Source organism: Cucurbita moschata, unplaced genomic scaffold (genome assembly GCF_002738365.1).
Source record: "Cucurbita moschata cultivar Rifu unplaced genomic scaffold, Cmos_1.0 Cmo_Scf00008, whole genome shotgun sequence".
Taxonomy (NCBI): Eukaryota; Viridiplantae; Streptophyta; class Magnoliopsida; order Cucurbitales; family Cucurbitaceae; genus Cucurbita; species Cucurbita moschata.
The window spans coordinates 3,040,572-3,058,627 of record NW_019268524.1 but is presented as its reverse complement, the minus strand read 5'-3'; the positions used below and the strand labels follow the sequence as shown (position 1 = coordinate 3,058,627).

General features: G+C 37.6%; 4 protein-coding genes across 13 annotated transcripts in view; 3 read left to right on the top strand and 1 right to left on the bottom strand.

Annotated features, from left to right (window-relative positions):
* The window catches only part of LOC111446139 (tryptophan--tRNA ligase, chloroplastic/mitochondrial), a 9,456-nt gene extending 5,824 nt beyond the window's left edge, over window positions 1–3,632 (top strand). For 2 of the 8 annotated variants that reach the window (XM_023084821.1, XM_023084814.1), the window contains exons 12-16: window positions 581–627; window positions 785–866; window positions 939–1,028; window positions 1,961–2,397; window positions 2,479–2,647. In XM_023084821.1, coding sequence (XP_022940589.1) covers window positions 581–627; window positions 785–866; window positions 939–1,028; window positions 1,961–2,095 — 354 coding nt within the window. In that variant the 3' untranslated portion in view covers window positions 2,096–2,397; window positions 2,479–2,647. Of the gene's footprint in view, window positions 1–580; window positions 628–784; window positions 867–938; window positions 1,029–1,960; window positions 2,419–2,446; window positions 2,648–3,202 lie in introns of those variants that run through there. The other 6 variants (XM_023084818.1, XM_023084817.1, XM_023084819.1 and 3 more) reach the window with 6 other exon arrangements.
* LOC111446138 (pentatricopeptide repeat-containing protein At3g62890-like) lies at window positions 2,988–13,057 on the top strand. The gene is made up of 3 exons (XM_023084813.1): window positions 2,988–2,992; window positions 5,522–5,526; window positions 10,974–13,057. The coding sequence occupies exon 3, from the start codon at window positions 11,099–11,101 to the stop codon at window positions 12,983–12,985; it is 1,887 nt and encodes a 628-aa protein (XP_022940581.1). The 5' UTR covers window positions 2,988–2,992; window positions 5,522–5,526; window positions 10,974–11,098; the 3' UTR covers window positions 12,986–13,057.
* Window positions 5,627–9,627, top strand: LOC111446141 (auxin-responsive protein IAA2-like). 3 transcript variants are annotated; one of them, XM_023084824.1, is made up of 5 exons: window positions 5,629–5,849; window positions 5,997–6,204; window positions 7,468–7,742; window positions 7,883–8,030; window positions 9,287–9,627. In XM_023084824.1, the coding sequence occupies exons 1-5, from the start codon at window positions 5,666–5,668 to the stop codon at window positions 9,354–9,356; spliced, it is 885 nt and encodes a 294-aa protein (XP_022940592.1). In that variant the 5' UTR covers window positions 5,629–5,665; the 3' UTR covers window positions 9,357–9,627. The 3 variants fall into 3 exon arrangements, with proteins under 3 accessions (XP_022940590.1, XP_022940592.1, XP_022940591.1); XM_023084823.1 differs by having other exon boundaries at window positions 5,631–5,849; window positions 5,946–6,204; XM_023084822.1 differs by having other exon boundaries at window positions 5,627–6,204.
* Window positions 13,058–13,983: 926 nt separating the features above from the next.
* On the bottom strand, window positions 13,984–16,752 carry LOC111445928 (serine/threonine-protein kinase Aurora-1). The gene is made up of 9 exons (XM_023084480.1): window positions 16,628–16,752; window positions 16,073–16,192; window positions 15,440–15,586; window positions 15,239–15,334; window positions 15,028–15,123; window positions 14,826–14,922; window positions 14,623–14,740; window positions 14,465–14,537; window positions 13,984–14,364 (listed from the first exon to the last, which is right to left on the bottom strand). The coding sequence occupies exons 1-9, from the start codon at window positions 16,661–16,663 to the stop codon at window positions 14,263–14,265; spliced, it is 885 nt and encodes a 294-aa protein (XP_022940248.1). The 5' UTR covers window positions 16,664–16,752; the 3' UTR covers window positions 13,984–14,262.
* Window positions 16,753–18,056: the final 1,304 nt, after the last annotated feature.

Sequence of the window (18,056 nt, the reverse complement as noted above, 5' to 3'; positions counted from 1 at the left end):
AAAAAAAAAAAAAAAAAAAAAAAAAAAAAGAAAAGAAACTACAGACGTTGACTAGATATATTCTACCTGTTACTGTTGTATCCTTTTCATTAAATTATATCTATGTCAAATAATTATTAGATGACGTACAGGTACCCTTTTTCCTTGTGTGTAGTTGATACATCAGTATCATCTTTCTTATAGGCTTTTATTTCAATCCTCTCTTTCACAAATTATGATGTTTACATTTCCTTGCTTGCATTTCAATGCCAGCTGTTCATTACTAATCTTCAATCCATAAAATTGGGCTCGACATTTTTTCTTGAAAATATTGTGTGCCGATTGGGTTATGTGCTTCAGTGATTCTCTCTTTTTTGGATTTATTGCTTGCAGTTTGTGGCTATAGTTTGTCTGATGCTTCTATTCTTTAAATTCTAGTGGACATGTTCTCTTGACGCCAGTTTGATGCGATATTAATTTACTAATCCTTGAAGTTGAAACTACCATTCTAAATTTTTTATGTATAATATTTCTTTGGTTATCCATTTGTTCTTTACTTTCTTTGATTTAATATCATGTCAATTCATTTTCTGCAATGCAGGTAATCGTGAGCAAGATAAAACGTTGCAAAACGGACTCATTTTCAGGGTTAGTCTAAAAGCGTTAAATATTATTTTATGATTTCTTATAAAATGCTCTGTTATGCTTCCTACCATTTATTAAAAATTGTTTCTATGAGATATTTTTATAATGAAGTTGTCAAGTGTCAACAATATTCTTATCTCGTCTCTTGTGGGCTACACAGGTTGGAATTTGACAATCCCGAAAGACCAGAATGCAACAATCTTCTTACAGTTTACCAACTTGTTTCTGGAAAAACAAAAGAGGTGTTCTACCTAGACAAGTTGTTGAAATTTGAACCCTCTAAAATTTGGTCTTGATAATATTTTCCATTGCAGGAAGTTAAGCAGGAGTGTGAGAATATGAATTGGGGAACATTTAAAATCCTTTTAGCCGATGCTTTGGTCGAGCATCTCCATCCTATCCAGGTTTGATTCTAATTTTGATACTCGTTTAGGAGATAAGATGCATCTTGTGTCGTGTAAGTGTTGGAAAGAAATCCTTTTATACAGACCTTGAAGTAAATAAAGGAAGCAATTGGTAAAATTTGTTGAAAGGAACACAGAGATAGGTTCTATGAAGTATGAACTCAGTCTGGAAGTTGTATGGTAAAGAGATGCCTGGGAGGACTTGATTGTCACTCCTTCAAATCTCAAGTTCCTTTTGGATAAGAAACAGGAAAACTTGTACCGAAAGGCTAAGAGCCAAGGGACAAGGTGGCCCATTGCCGAAGATGAATGAAATGAAAGGCTCCCAATATGTAGAAGTTGTAAAAAGATTTGCATAAAGCACTCTAATTTGAGGATGTAAACTGTACCAAATTTCCCGAGTTAAAAAGAATCTGACCTATCTGAAAACTTCTTTAAATTACTCTTGCTTTGTTACCAAGACAACACAACTTGGAAGTAACTATGTAAGTCAATCTTCAATATTCTTAGGAGGGCACCAAACTAAGCCAAAATGTTGACAAATAAAATTTCAACCCTTCATCAAAGCAAATTGGATACTTCTATGGGGGCACCAAACTTCCTGTGCTTTGAGTTCCTCTCGGTCTAAGCTTTTCTTTTATTTATATTGCCCTTGTCTGTTCATTCCTTTGTTCTTAATGTTGTATTTTCTCATTAAAAGTTTTTATAAATAAGATTTATCATTGTAAAGTTCTTGAAGTGCATGCGTAGACTTAGTTTTGCAGAAATGGTTTTATATTGTTAGAACTTATTCCTACGCCACAAAGCTGATTGCTATTTCTAGTTCAATGCTTCTTGTCCTTCCACTTATGCTGAACTTTTGCGTTACAAGTCCTTGGATGCTATTATCTGTGGTTCTTTCGTTAGCTTCAATTTGGATTTCTGCGATGCAGGTCCGCTACAATGAAATTGTATCTGATTCTGCTTATTTGGATGAAGTCCTGGCCGAAGGTGCTAGTAAAGCTTCAAGTATTGCAGATGTAACTCTCAATAATGTCTATCAAGCTATGGGATTCTTTCGGAGATGAACAGAATCGAGCGGTCACAAAAGATTTTCAAGGACAAACATGAATGCAACCACCACAACCTTCAAAAAAAATGGTAGCTTCCCGTTGTCTATAAGTTTTTGTAGATGACAAGCTAACTTATTATTTAAGACAGAAATTAACTTGTGATGCAGTTTTTATTTAGCACTACTGCTATTTTTTCTGCGATGAACTTCTTGGGCATCATATACCATGATTAACTTATAAGTTGGGTACCCAACGAAAATTGCATATTCTTTCATAAGCAATTGTGGAACCATGACAAACTTCCTAGTATGAAAAAAGTAAGCTTTTGGATTCTGTAATGACTTGTTATTTCGATTTTCTATGCAGTTGAAACATTTGCTTGCCACTTTTTTAAATAGGTAACATGAAAGATTGAGAGAGGGTTTGAAACTTGACATCATCAATTGAGGTAATGCCTAGGATTGAATTTTTCATTCTAAATGTTATGGAATTTGCCAACCTTAACAAGTTGGTATTGGATATGCATGAATCTTTAGACAATAATATATATATATATATTATTCATTACAGTCATCAAGAACATTTTATAAAACTCTTAGACTCTCGAATTTGGAGTATCCTACTTTCACGCAATTCACAGGGTTCAACAAGCAATCGATATTTCACGATCAAGGTGTTGTGCTATTTGTAGTAGCAATCCTTATATATCGTATTACCAATTGAATGATGGTCAAAAGATCTCTATTTGACAGGGTTTCTTCCTATACCTATGAATTTCATTGGACCTAGAAATGATACACTCCATCTTTTGGCTCTTCCAATATCAATAGGTTGATTGTTTCGCTCTTGTATCTTCCAAAAGGAAAAAAGACCTCTAAGAGCTATTTCCTGGATCCGAAAGAGAGTACTTGGGTTCTCCCAAAAACTAAAAAGTATATCATGCCTGAATCTAATTGGAGTTTGCAGTGGTGGAGAAATTGGATCGGAAAAAAGAGGGATTCCAGTTGTAAGATATCTCTAATGAAATCATTGCTAGAATTGAGATCTCATTCAAGGAGAGAGTTTCTTTTTGTATATATATAATGTATATTGTCGAGTGAGATGCTTGTAACTTTCTTAAAGATTAGCCAGCTATGCGGAAGTTAAACCTCAATGGGATTGACTTTGATGGTGCGATATACAAGTCAATTTAGCAGGGAATTATCATTCATTCTCTCCATCAAGGAAGGAAATGGGATGAAGACTTGCTTTGCTTTAGCAGAATCTTTCTTTTCCTTATTTTTCTATCACAAAATCATTAGGGACGAAGAAAAGTGCTAAAAAGCAGAAAAGGGTCTCATAAAGGGCCCTTATAAAGTGAAAGTGGGAAATTGTCGAGGCTACAATTGTTGTTTTGATTTAGTGAATGTAGGGGTCCGCCATTCGAATAGGTGCAAGAACTTTGTCATCCCAATGATGGTGATACTCACTTCTCAAATGATTTTGGGAGATGCTATTAAGTTCGGAAATTTGATTTGCTCGAAGTCAATGCCCATAATTTTTTTGATTTGCTTGAAGTCAATGCCCGTAACTTTGATTGAACATTTAAATTAGTATCGTGTTATTGAATTCTCGATTCATCCTTTCAAATTTTAGATCCTCCATTTTTACCTTTCTTAAAGTTAAAAATAGTTTTTTAGTTTTTACAAATTATGAACATGCAAATCATTCATTCATGTGCACCATCCATACAAATTAGCCACCAAAAGTAGAATTCCTCCTATAGTCTACAAGGATCATATTCTTGTAGGAGAAGCATCAACTTTAAAATCACATCCTTTTCTTATATGTTATATGTCTTGTTTTATAAGCTTCATAAAACCAACTACTTATTAATTAAAACCCCCTCATTTTGCTAATTATTTGGGAAATAAACAAATCATCATAAAATCAAATCATGCTTGGTAGGAATTAATTATATATCACTCAACTTTAATTTTTGTTTAAGAAAATTTTATTCTCGTGAGTTTAAATTATTTAAATATGACTAGAACTTTACTTTTTATTTGGAAAATAAATTTATCCTTTTAGAACTTACATTATTCTATAAAGATTTTAAACCATCATTAGAGCATAAAATTATTAGTTTCTGTCCAATATTCTAATAAATTTATTATCTATGGGTAGAAGGATACTATTTTAATTAAAAGAAGAGTATATATATATATATATATATATATAATTTAACGAGATTGTTAAAATAAAAGGACAAGTTCAACCAATTATGCTAAAAGATTTGAAAGGGTTTGACATATTTTATATTAAGAGATGGAATATATAATAATGAAGAAAGTGAGAAATGTAGTACATGGAATAGAATTCTAAAAACAATTATGGTACCCAAAGTCAACGGTGCATTATTGTTTGAAAAATAAGTTTTTTTTTTTCAAAAAAAAGCTATATTTTTTTTCTCTCTAAAACAACATATACATATATATATATATAGAGGGTAATATTATTCCAAGTAAGAAAAATGGGGTGATATTTATTTAGCCCACCTCTTGATTTTATAAAAAAATAAAAAAAAAATAATAATAATTTGCCACGTTTTGGTGAAGGTGTGATGTGCGGTGATGTTATGTGATGTTGATGATAGCAAATTCAAGCAGTTCTCTGCACTTGAACGAATCCGCATCCCTTAGTGCGGATTCACCCGCTCCTCCATCACCACTAAGGGACGGAGCCATGATTTCGACATCACAAACCATTCTAAATATTTCTAGTATCTTTTTCTTTCCCCTTTAGTTTTTATCTCTTTACGCATAAAGATAGTGGGGTTCCATGGCTTAACCATTTTCTTAGTGCTTTTCTTTTGCTGGGAATTGATGCTGCAAACAACACTTATCTAGTCTACTCATCCCCTATCCCTATCTGTCGATTTGTAATTGAATCCACTGCCTTCTTTGCATGACCTTTTACTGATGCACACTAACTGTTTGTGATTTGTCCTCATCCAAAACTATGGCTGAAAACATACATTAGAGTTATACCCTTAACTTACCCATGTTAAATATCGATTAAATAAGTTGCTAGCGTTGAAGGTATAGTCAAAAGTGATTCAAGTGTCGAACAAAGGGTGTACTTTGTTTAAGGGCTCTAGAGGAAGGAGTCGAGCCTCGATTAAAGAGAGGCGGTTTAAGGGTTACATAGGCCTCATGGGAGACTTTATAGTCTACTTTGTTCAAGGATTATTGAGAATTGTTGGGGGAGTCTCGTACTCGCTAATTTAGGAAGTGATGTAAGGAATACATCTCTATTGGTATGCGGCCTTTTGGGGAAGTCCAAAAACAAAACCATGAGAGCTTACGTGAGAGATCCCACATCGGTTGGAGAGGAGAACGAAACACCCGTTATAAGGGTGTGGAAACTTCTCCCTAGTAGACGCGTTTTAAAAACCTTAAGGGGAAGTTCGAAAGAAAAAGCCCAAAAATATGTTCAAAGTGGACAATATCATACCATTGTGGAGATACGTGATTCCTAACGTATATATATAGAAATTGATTTGTGTTTCAAGTTGAATTTGTAAGTGTTCCTTAAAAGAAAAGAATGGGCAGGTGTCCTGAGCTTCTTGATCTGATCTCTATGAACAGGGAATGGAAGTTGACTAGAAATGGTGGTGAAAGCTCTGTGAGTGAGAACAATAAAACAGAACTGAGACTTGGATTGCCAGGAGGAGAAGGAGAAGAAAGCAGCAACAGCAGCAGCAGCTTGAATATTAACCATGAAAGTGGTGAATTTCTTGTCCCTTCTGCTAAGCTTTTTCCTTGTTGTTTGAACATTAGAAGCAACAAAAGATCGGTTTATGAAAAAGGTGAAGGAATTGCAGGAAATGATGAATTCCAACCCCACAAGCTGATTGCTTCCTTACCATCTTCAGCTTTTCAAAGGGAAGCACACAAGCTGGAGTTGGTGCCGTATTTGCAACATTTTTTGATGACCCAGAAACTGGAGTTGGTGTCAGAGGAGGCATCAAAGGCATGCAGTTTGAAAACAGCTGAGTTTCCTTACTTGAATGGGCAATCATGTCCGGACACTGCTTCTGTTCCTGCTGATTTATCTCAAGAACCTAAACACCATCACAAAAGGTTAGTCTGCTAATCCTGTTTTCTACTCATTCATGTCACTCTTGATATCATTTCACTAAAACTGTGAGATCCCACGTCGGTTGGAAAGGAAAATGAAACATTTTTTATAAAGGTGTGGAAACTTCTATAGTAGATGTGTTTTAAAAACCTTGATGGAAAGCCCGAAAAGAACAGAAATTTTGAATTTCCAGACTATGATTACCTGTTTCATCTGCTCAAATAATCACCAACTTTCTCAAATTGTTTTTTTTTTTTTGTTTTTAGATGAAAGTTAGACTGTTTTTTTTCCTGTTTAAGCTGCTGCTATCTTGAATCTCGAAAGGTTGAACCTTTGCCACGGGAACAACACATACCCACCACTCATCGATATTGTCCTCTTTGGATTTTTTCTTCTAAGTTTCCCCTCAAGGTTTTAAAACGCATCTGCTAGGAAGAGGTTTCTACACCATTATAAGGAATGTTTCGTTCCCCTCTTCAACCGATGTGTGATCTCACAATCTACCCCCTTGGACCTAGTGTCCTCGCTGGCACACCGCCCAGTGTCTGGCTTTGATACCATGTGTAACAACCCAACCCACCACTAGCAAATATTGTCCTATTTGGTCTTTCCCTTTTGGGCTTCCCCTCAAAGTTTTAAAACGCGTATGCTAGGGAGAGGTTTATGCACTCTTATAAGAAATGTTTTGTTCCCCTCTCCAACCAACGTGGGATCTCATAATCCACCTCCCTTGAGGGCCCAACGTCCTCACTGGCACTCCGTCCGGTGTCTGGCTCTGATACCATTTGTAACAGCTCAAACTCACCACTAGCCGATATTGTCTTCTTTGAGCTTTCCCTTCTGAACTTCCTCTTAAGGTTTTAAAACGCGTATGCTACGGAGAGGTTTCTACACCCTTATAAGGAATGTTTCGTTCCCCTCTCCAACTGATATGTGATCTCACAATCCACCCCCTTGGGGCCAACGTCCTCGCTGGCATACCGCCCGATGCCTAGCTCTGATACCATTTGTAACCGCTCAAACTCATAGCTAGCAGATATTATCCTCTTTGGGCTTTGGGCTTTCCCTTCTGGGCTTCCCTTCAAGGTTTTAAAACGCGTTTGCTAGGGAGAGGTTTCTACACCCTTATAAGAAATATTTCATTCCCCTCTCCAACAGACAAAAACCGAAGTAATTAAGTTTTTCATGCATAATATCACAAAATGTTCAAGGACACAAGTAAGCTAAGTTGCTAAATGCAAGGAATTTCAACATCTTGATAACAGGGCTTCGGTGGCATCAGCTGTTGGTTGGCCTCCCATCCGTTCATCCAGGAAGAGCTATGTTGTCCCCCGCTCTTCAAAGCCTAACCCTCTTGAGTTGTCAAAAGAAGCCGTGAAGGAGGGGAATGCCTCAAAATCCGACTGTTGCAGTGGACAAATGTTTGTAAAAGTCTGTATGGATGGCGTTCCCATTGGAAGAAAACTGAACCTCCAAGCCTATAATAGTTATGATCAACTCTCTGCTGGCATACACGAGCTCTTCCACTGTCTTCTTGCAGGCAATCCTTCAATCCCTTGCATTTAAACGATATATATCTATTAATCTTATAAACGCTACTTTCGCCCAATCAAATGGCTATCAAACGGGACCTAAGTAATAACTACGTGTTCTTATGTTCTTCGTTCTAATTAACTTCAGCACAAAAAGGTTATCTGGCTGCTGAAGATGGGAGAAAGATGGAGGAAACAACAACATTGTCTGATTCCAAACAGATGAACGGGATGTATACTCTGGTTTACTATGATAATGAAGGGGACAGGATGCTTGTTGGTGATGTCCCATGGAAGTAAGCATTTCCCACTGCTGATCTTGTAGCGTATGTCGTCTATCGTTTTTGTAACGGTTCAAGCTCACTGCTAACAGATGTTATCCTTTTTTAGCTTCCCTTTAAGGTTTTTAAAACTCGTCTACTAGAGAGAGATTTCCACACCCTTATAAATAATGCTTCGTTCCCCTCTCCAACTGATGTGGTATCTCAGAATCCACCCCCCTTTGAGACCAGCGTCCTCGCTGGCACTTGTTTCTCTCTCTAATCGATGTGGAATCTCACAATCGACCCCCTTTCGAGGCCAGCGTCCTCGTTGGCCCTCGTTCTCCTCTCCAATCAACGTGGAATCTCACAATCCATCCCCCTTCAAGGCCCAGCATCCTCGTTCGCACTCGTTCTCTGCTCCAATCGATGTGAGATCTCACAATCCACCCCCTTTGAGACCCAGCGTTCTCACTAGCACACCACTTGGTGTCCACCCCTCTTTTAGGGCTTAGCATCCTCGCTTGCACACCGTCTGGTGTCTGGCTCTGATACCATTCGTAACAGTCCAAGTCCACCGCTAACAGATATTGTCCTGTAACGACCCAGATCCACCGCTAGCAGATATTGTCCTCTTTGGGCTTTCCCTTTCAGGCTTTCCCTCAAGGCTTTAAAACGCGTCTGCTAGGGGAAGGTTTCCACACCCTTATAAAGGGTGATTTGTTCTCCTCCCCAACCAATGTGGGACATCACAATCCACCCCCCTTCGAGCCCCAGCGTCCTAGCTGGCACTCGTTCCTTTATCCAATCGATGTGGGACCGCCCCCAAATCCACCCCCCTTTGGGGTCCAGCGTCCTTACTGGCACACCGCCTCGTGTCTACCCCCCTTCGGGGAACAGCGAGAAGGCCGGCACATTGTCCGGTGTCTGGTTCTGATACCATTCGTAACAGTCCAAGTTCACCGCTAACAGATATTGTCCTGTTTGAGCTTTCCCTTTTGAGCTTCCCCTCAAAGTTTTTAAAACGTGTCTACTAGGGAGAGGTCTCTACACACTTATAAAGAATATTTCGTTCCCCTCTCCAACCGATACGGAATCTCACAATTTTCCTAACGAAATCTAATACAAAATAGGAAAAGGGTCTCTTTTAGTATTGATTTGCATCATTCTAAACACTTCATTAAAATGCTTCCTTGATTGCTGTTCATCAGTTCATGTAACAGGAGCTCTTTTTCAGGCATTACTTGAGCTTTCTTTTTATGGTGAACTTATTAGGCTTCATTTTCATGCAGCATGTTTGTTTCCACTGTGAAGAGGCTACATGTGTTAAAGAGCTCTGCCATTGCCACCGAAAAGAAGTGAATTTCCTTTCAAAAACTCAAACATACACATCTGAAAGGTACTGGAAATGTTCTTTTCAAACCTTTCAGAGGTTTGGCTTAGAATAGCAGCAATTTTGGGTTAAAGAGTCAATGCCGGTTAGGTTTGGCAGTGTAATGAAGCTGCAACTTGTAAGCGCAGCCTGAGCTTTTAAGGTTGAGGCAACTGCTGTTGTGTGTATGCGCAAATATTTTGTTCTGTTTCTTCAGAAATATATGAGTTTTGGTCTCTGAAATTCATTCGTTTTAACTCATTTACATCGCGATTTAACTCATTTACATTGCGATACAACACAAACAAAGACTTACTTTTTCTTGAGATTGACAGTTTGATCTCGAGCTCCATATTTGTTGAACTAAAAAAACACATACGAACAAGATGGTACTATAGTTCCGCTGCAATAAAGGACTTATTGTCTGTTTTAATCTGTTATGTATCACTGTCAGCCTCACATGTTTAAGACACGTATATTAGAGAGAGATTTTCCACACCCTTATAAGGAATACTTCGTTCCCCTCTCAACCGATATGAGATCTCTGGGTGCCCAATGTCACGGTCATGCTTGTCCAAGGCATGTCGCCCGTGGCCACATGCCCGTGCCACACCAAAACCTTTGCCTTGTACTACTTTATTGCTTTCTTTTGCTGCTGTCATGTTGTATTATTTCTTTCTTATTTTCTTTAAGAGTATGACATTTCGGCGATGTCATGGATACGCCTGGTAGACATGAAATGCCTCAAAATGTACTATAGAGGGATATGACTAGTTGTCAACTTCTCCCTACCCGATAAGTTATATACAGTAAGCCGTTGTTGTTGCCTTTTTGCTTACGTTCCCATATAACACCAATCTCTCTCTCTCACTTGCTTTCAAAACTCTTTTTCTAAAACCTCTCTCCCTCGCTTTCTAAAATCTTCTCTTGAAATTGAAACCCGAGGTTTATATTCACGTTGCCTGACCGCAGGCAACGGATTCGAAGTAGGCTTAACCCACTCAGTGCTGAGAGTGGGTGCTGCACAATCACCAAATCTGCTGCCTAGAAACCGCGATTGTGACTTCGCTAGCACACTATTTGATGACTAGATTTGATACCGTTTGTAACACTTCAAGCCCACCACTAGTAAATAATGCCCATTTTGGCCCGTTACAGTCGCCGTTAGCCTTGGTTTCCACACCCTTATCAGAAATGCGTCATTCCCCTCTCCAACCGATGTGAGATCTCATTATCTCCCCTTAGGATCTAGCGTCCTCACTAGCACACTACTCGGTGTCTGACTTTGATACCATTTTTAACAGTCCAATTCCACCGCTAGCAAAATATTGTCAGCTTTGGTCAGTTACATATTGTCATTAGCCTCACAGTTTAAAAACGCATCTACAAGGGAGAGGTTTTCACGTCCTCATGTTTCGTTCCTCTCTCCAACCAAAATGAGATCTCATAAATTTTGAGATTTAATTCCTAAACTTTCCAAATTAAAATTTAAAACAAATTTACAAGACACATAATTTAATTTTTAATTTAATAATTTAATAAATTTTTTAACCCAAAAAATTAGCAAATATTTCTTGGCCAATACCTGGTTGGATGCTGTATTTGAGTTGGAAGCGGTTCCTCAGCCTTCGAACTTCGTCTGCCAATTCGTCTAATCACCCTGGCTGTCCTTCACGACTACAACCACCGCAGAATCATCCACCTTCTTCTACGATGCGCCGCCCAGCTTTCAATGCGTCAGCTTTTCGAAATCCAAGCCCAACTCCTCGCCTCCCCCATCCCCTCCATCGACCCCAATATCGTAGCAGTCAAGTTCATCGGCGTTTCTTCTTCCCATGGCAACCTGCGCCACTCTGTTCTCGTCTTCAATCACTATCTTAATTCTCCCAACATCTTTGCCTACAATGCTCTTCTCAAAGCCTTCGCTCAACACAACGCTTGGCACAAGACTATTGCTTACTTCAATAACCAGGTGGTAGTGCCTGATGCGCCAAACCCAGATGAGTATACCTTCACTTCTGTGCTCAAGGCCTGCGCTGGCCTTGCCCAGGTCCTTGAAGGCCAAAAAGTTCATTGTTTTGTGACTAAATATGGCTGTGAATCCAATCTGTTTGTGAGGAATTCACTGGTGGATTTGTATTTTAAGGTGGGTTGCAATTGGATTGCCCAGAAGCTGTTTGATGAAATGTCTGTGAGAGATGTTGTTTCATGGAACACTTTGATTTCGGGGTATTGTTTTAGTGGAATGGTGGATAAAGCCCGGATGGTTTTTGATGGGATGATGGTGAAAAACTTGGTGTCCTGGTCGACGATGATCAGTGGCTATGCAAGGATGGGCAATTTAGAAGAAGCACGCCATCTGTTTGAGAATATGCCAATGAGGAATGTGGTTTCTTGGAACGCAATGATAGCTGGGTATGCACAGAATGAGAAGTATGCAGATGCAATTGAGTTGTTCAGGCAAATGCAGCATGAAGGCGACCCGGCACCCAACGATGTAACGCTTGTTAGTGTACTTTCGGCTTGTGCACATCTTGGTGCTCTCGATCTGGGGAAATGGATTCACAAGTTTATAAGACGAAGCAAGATGGAAGTAGGGCTGTTTTTAGGGAATGCATTGGCAGACATGTATGCAAAATGTGGATGCATATTGGAGGCCAAGAGGGTGTTTCATGAAATGCAGGAGAGAGATGTGACCTCATGGAGTATAATAATTATGGGGTTGGCTATGTATGGCTATGCAGATGAAGCATTCAAGTGCTTTGCTAAAATGATTGAAGATGATGGTTTAAAGCCAAATGATATTTCCTTCATGGGTTTATTAACAGCCTGCACTCATGCTGGGTTGGTCGATAAGGGGCTGAAGTATTTTGACATGATGGCTGAAGTTTATGGTATTACTCCTAAGGTTGAGCACTATGGGTGTGTGGTCGATCTGCTTAGTCGTGCAGGGCGTCTTGATCAAGCCGAGTCTTTGATTAACTCTATGCCTATGCAGCCTAATGTAATAGTTTGGGGTGCACTACTTGGTGGTTGTCGAATATACAAAGATGCAGAACGAGGAGAATGCACGGTTCGACACATACTTGAACTAGACTCGAGTCATTCTGGAAGTCTTGTGTACCTGGCCAATATTTATGCTTCAATGGGTAGACTGGACGATGCAGCTAATTGTCGGTTGAAAATGCGAGACAACAAGTCAATGAAAACTCCAGGCTGCAGTTGGATTGAGATCGATAACTCGGTTTATGAATTTTTCATGGGGGACTTGTCGCATCCTCAATCTGCAAAAATATACTCAATGATTAGAGAATTGAAGTGGAAGATGAAACTTGCGGGATATAAACCAAAGACTGACCTTGTGATTCATAATATAGATGAAGAAGAGAAGGAGGATGCTCTTTCTACTCATAGCGAGAAGCTCGCACTTGCATTTGGGCTTATCAATACCAGTGAGGGCACGACAATCAGAATAGTTAAGAACTTGAGAGTTTGCGACGACTGTCATGATGCAATGAAAATAATCTCGAAAATCGTTGAGCGAGAGATTGTCGTTCGAGATCGAAGTCGTTTTCACCACTTCAAAAATGGTAAATGTTCTTGTAATGACTACTGGTAATCTGGGGTTGTGGTGAACGAATGAAATGCCAATATGCACAGCATCTTTAATGACATATAGATTGTTTAGTTATCTTTCTTTGTGCTCTACATGTTGAGGAAACCAAACAGATGCCTAGAAATTACAGCTATGAGAGGAAAAAGTTCCGATTGAATCGTCTTAACACGAGCCTCGACCATTGGAAAAACGTGTTCGTTATTTAGGGAAACAAAGATGCAGGAAACTTCAAGAAAACAAACAGAAGCTTGTAATTACATCTCTGCAAGCTTCAACCTTACAGGAGCCCTGCTAGTCCAAATCATAGTTATATACATGGAACACCATTTTCCAAGAGCATCAAGTATAGTTTCAACAACTTCTGAGAGCTTTCTAAGGATCAGATTACTGGTTTCAGACTCATTACAGCATATCCTACGCTCTAAGAGAAGGTATGTAACATAGATATTTGTCCGCTTCGATCCATTACGTATCGCTGTCAGCCTCTTAAAATGATTCTACTAGGGAGAGGTTTCCACACCCTTATAAATAATAATACTTCGTTTCCCCCTCCAACCGATGTAAGATCTCACAAGGTACTAATAAAAAACCCCAGTAAAATCAACCGATCACTTGCTACGAAAGTCCCTACGCAATGAGTTATTGCCTAGCCTTTCGATGATCATGTTGCACTGACGAGTATAGCTTCCATCAGAAAATGCAAAACTAATAAGAAGAACCAGAACCTAAACATCATAGAACAAAGTTGTATATCGATCACATGGGTTAGAGATTCGAATCTTCCACTCAACTAGTCGTTGAACGTTGAACTAAAAACATGACAGAGAGAACAAGTTCCAAAGAATTAAATTTTGCTATGCCTATGTAAAGTGTACCGTAACCACCATCCCAATTAAAGATGGTTATTACTAATCCTGAAGGGAATAGCAGCAGCCATTGTACTTTTAACACTTTTTGAGACCATCCTTAGGGACTGTAAAAGTTTAAAAGGTCCAAATCCATAGCAGGTGAAACCAACTGCTATTAAGAGCACAGCATTCTCTCTAATCATAAAAATTTGCATGCCAGCCAAGCTACCAATCGTTTGTACACAACACAGACATGTTGAAGAACAGATGAAGAATTTGGGAAAACAAATGGGATGACAATTGAAAGGATATTTATCAATTAGTAATTGTTTACAATCTCTCAGAGACTCCCCCGATTGCGCTGATGCTACAAGTAATGGAGATTAAATTTTGAAGCTTTGTTTCAAATAGCTATTGTAACAAGGCTGAATCTCAACTCTTATATACACCAGATATCTCTGCATTTTGCACAATCCAAGGGTGTTCGAGAACTTTGTGTAGTGGCAGCCGTTGAGAACAATCCTTGACAAGCATCTACATGGAAAACAACAAAAGCAAAACATTTGTTCACTCAATATGATAAATATATTGGCTATAATATTATCAAACGAGATATGCAAGGCTATAATAATACCTGACTGATGAGGTCCTTTGCAGTCGAAGAAATGATTGGCCTTGGAGGAAATTTCAAATCTACTTGCACAATTCTGCAGGTTTGATCATATAAAATTGTATCAACGATGGAAAGAACCTATTTTATAATATCAGATAAAAAGCTTCGATCAAATCTACCTCCTGTATGTGTCAGAGTGTTCCTTAGCCTCAAATGGGGGTACCCCATAGAGGAACTCATAGCACAGGACACCAAGACTCCAGATATCCACACTTGCATCGTGTTCCACGCTCTCCACTGTCAAGACGACGAGTATTAAAACAAAAAGTAAACGGACATTTGAAAGATAAGTGATTGTGATACCCGGTCTAAGTATACATACCCATTTCAGGAGGCAGATAATCCAATGTCCCACACATAGTACGCCTACGGTTAAATGTGTGCACCGACCATCCAAAATCTGCTATCTTCAGTTCACCCTGTGAAAGGAAAGCCTCATTTGCTTAGCCCCAAAGAGAGAATCTAACATTGAGAACTGAGAAACCTAGAAGTCAAATCAAAATGAAGCCAGCAAGCAAGCAAACCTGGGCACCAATTAGAAGATTTTCTGGTTTGATGTCTCTGTGAATTACATGTTTTCCATGACAGTATATGAGAGCCCTGGCCAACGATGCAACGTACTGTCTCATGCAACATACATTTAAAACGTCATTAGAACAATTAACATCCTACGGGTATGCTGTAACTGAAATTAGAAGAACCATGAACCATGGCATCATGGAGGGGAGAACTTACGGTAGCAGCACGTCTCTCACTGAAGTATTTGCACTTCTGTAGTTCCTTGTAAAGCTCACCTCTGGGAGCATATTCCAGTACCAAATAAATTCGTTTCTGCAGCAACAACATTTAAGGGGGAAAGATCAACGGTTGAATATTTCATTGGACAACTTCAAATTATTGGATTCATTGTAGAGACTTCCAGAGAAAATACAATACTTGATCGTAGAAATATCCATAGAGGCGCAGAATGTTAGAGTGTCTAAGATGACTCTGAATTTCAACTTCCCGGCGAAGCTGATGCTCAACCTGAGACTGTTGTAACTGGCTCTTGAATAAGACTTTCAGTGCCACAATGTGATTACTCTGTTCAAAATTCACGGGAATCAAGTCAACACTCACAAATTATGAGAAGAAATCAGCACAATACGTAGTATAATTTCCTAACACTCGCTTATAAGTTACTTTCTTCTCGAGGTAACAACGCGCAAAACCAATATAATTTTACAGTCTTAGTTAGTGTCTGGTCTATGAATGAACATTCCCTGTTAGGAACCAGAAAAACAAAACCAGACCAGAAAGTATCAAAACTGATAGCTACTTCTGGTTCTCCTTCGCTTTAAAATGCTAGGGAAAAAATGAATAAAAATAAAACTTTTGAACTGTAAAATCCAAGAAACCAATATTGTTGTGATTTTCTAGGAAAATAATTGTTCTTTTTGAATGAGATCCACAAACAAAACGAATATAATATCTTTCAGTGAACTGAAATTTATTAAGACTTTTTGAGATCAAAAGCTTGCATAATAACGAAAATCACAAAACACGTAAGGTTGAGTGAGTAAAACGCACCCTCTTTTCTCTAGCTAGATAGACATGTCCGAACTTCCCTCTTCCGAGAGGTTTTCCAATGTCAAAGTCGTTAAGCGTCCATCTTCTCTTCTCGACTGCAGAGGCCTCCGTAGTGGTGATCTACAAAAACATTTGAACATTCAAATTCCTTTATCTTTCAAAAACGATCCATCTTCCTGGAAAAATAGTCAACTACCAAACGACAATTTGAAACCCTAACTTGTTAATTTCTTTACTACAAACACGAAAACTAAAATTACTAGTCCTCGTTAATTACTGATGAACTCTACTAGAATGAAATTAAAATCAGAAAACATCTACATTATTCAATTTCTACCACGATATATCAAAGAGAGTACAAGATTATAGAAGCGGAGGCTTAATCGTGTATAAGCGCCTCAGAAACCTAAAATTCTTTGTAGCATCAAACAAGAGAAATCTAAAAGAGAGAAAGAAAAACGAAAAGAAAGATTCAATCCTAATCTTGAAAAAACAAACGCGAAACCACACAAATCACAATCACAAACGTGCTACAACAAATTTCCATCGCTTTACCTTCTCCTGTGGTTGGTTCTCTGCAGCGATCGCCATGTGAAAGAGAGGGAGGAGAGAAGAGAGAATCAGATCGGATGGCGAGAAGAGACAGAAAGCGAGACGAGGAAAGACGAGGCAAACGAAATCGGGGTGAAAGGAAAAGATATAGAACTTGGCAACGGTCGAATTCTAACGGGCTGCCACGTGGCGCATGCCGCTCAGTGAAAAATTTTCAAATTTTTTAGAATTAAATGTTGTATACCGCTGTAGTGAGCGTCCCCATGTGAAGATGTCCTCTCTGTGTAACGGTCCAAATTTTAAAATAAAAAGCAAACTATTTTACTTAATACTTATATATAATAAAACGTTAAATAATAAAAAAATATATTATTCTAACTTTGCGTCTTTTCCATTTTCAAAAAAAAAATCTAAAAATTTTCAACTTTCAAATAATTTTAATATATATATATATATATATATATATATCTCTTTATAACCCAATTTTTTATTTTTAAGCTGAGATTAATCCAACTTAAAGAAATTTAAAAATTCAATCTAATTTAAATTAAAAAATAATAATAGTAACTCAACCCAACATTTATAATTTGGATTGAATGACTGTAGTTGATCGAGTTATCAAGTCATATAAACATCACAAACTAACACGTTTTAAATTTTAAAACCTTACGATTTTATGTCATTTATTAAAAAAAAAAAATTGGGTATTTTTCTCCTTTTATAAAAATTTTCAATTTACAAGATTGATCTATAATTAATTTTTTTTGTATGTATTTGGGTGTAAAATTAAGCGTATAATTAATCAAAAAAATTAATTATTCGGCAATTCTATCACTTCCGTATGAATAATTACATATAATCTTATAATAATTATTCAAAATTCAACGCTAATCGTCGATTCATTTTACGAAAATTAGAGATATGAATTCACTTACCTTCATTTTAATTAAGATCTAATTCAATTCATTTTACGAAAATTAGAGATATGAATCCAATTAAGATCTAATTCAAGACTTAAAATAACATTAAAAAAATTTGATTTTTGTTACCAATTGCTAATGCTTCCAATGAAATATTATCATTCATAAATAATCTATATACATGTTTTAAAAAAATTTGATTTTTGTTACCAATTGCTAATGCTTCCAATGAAATATTATCATTCATAAATAATCTATATACATGTTTTAAAATATTGTTTTGTAATTAAAGTTGAATGGAGCGAGATCTCGTCTGATTGTTTATTTTTTATTATTTTAAAAAAATTATATTTATCCCGTATAAGTTACATTCATAACTAAAATTCATAAAATTTAAATATAAAATATTTACACAAATATTACTGAATTCCATTCTAAATATCAATATATTATATTTCTTAATAATTTTTAAAATATAGTTTGGAACTCCATTTTCGAGTTCGTCGAACGAT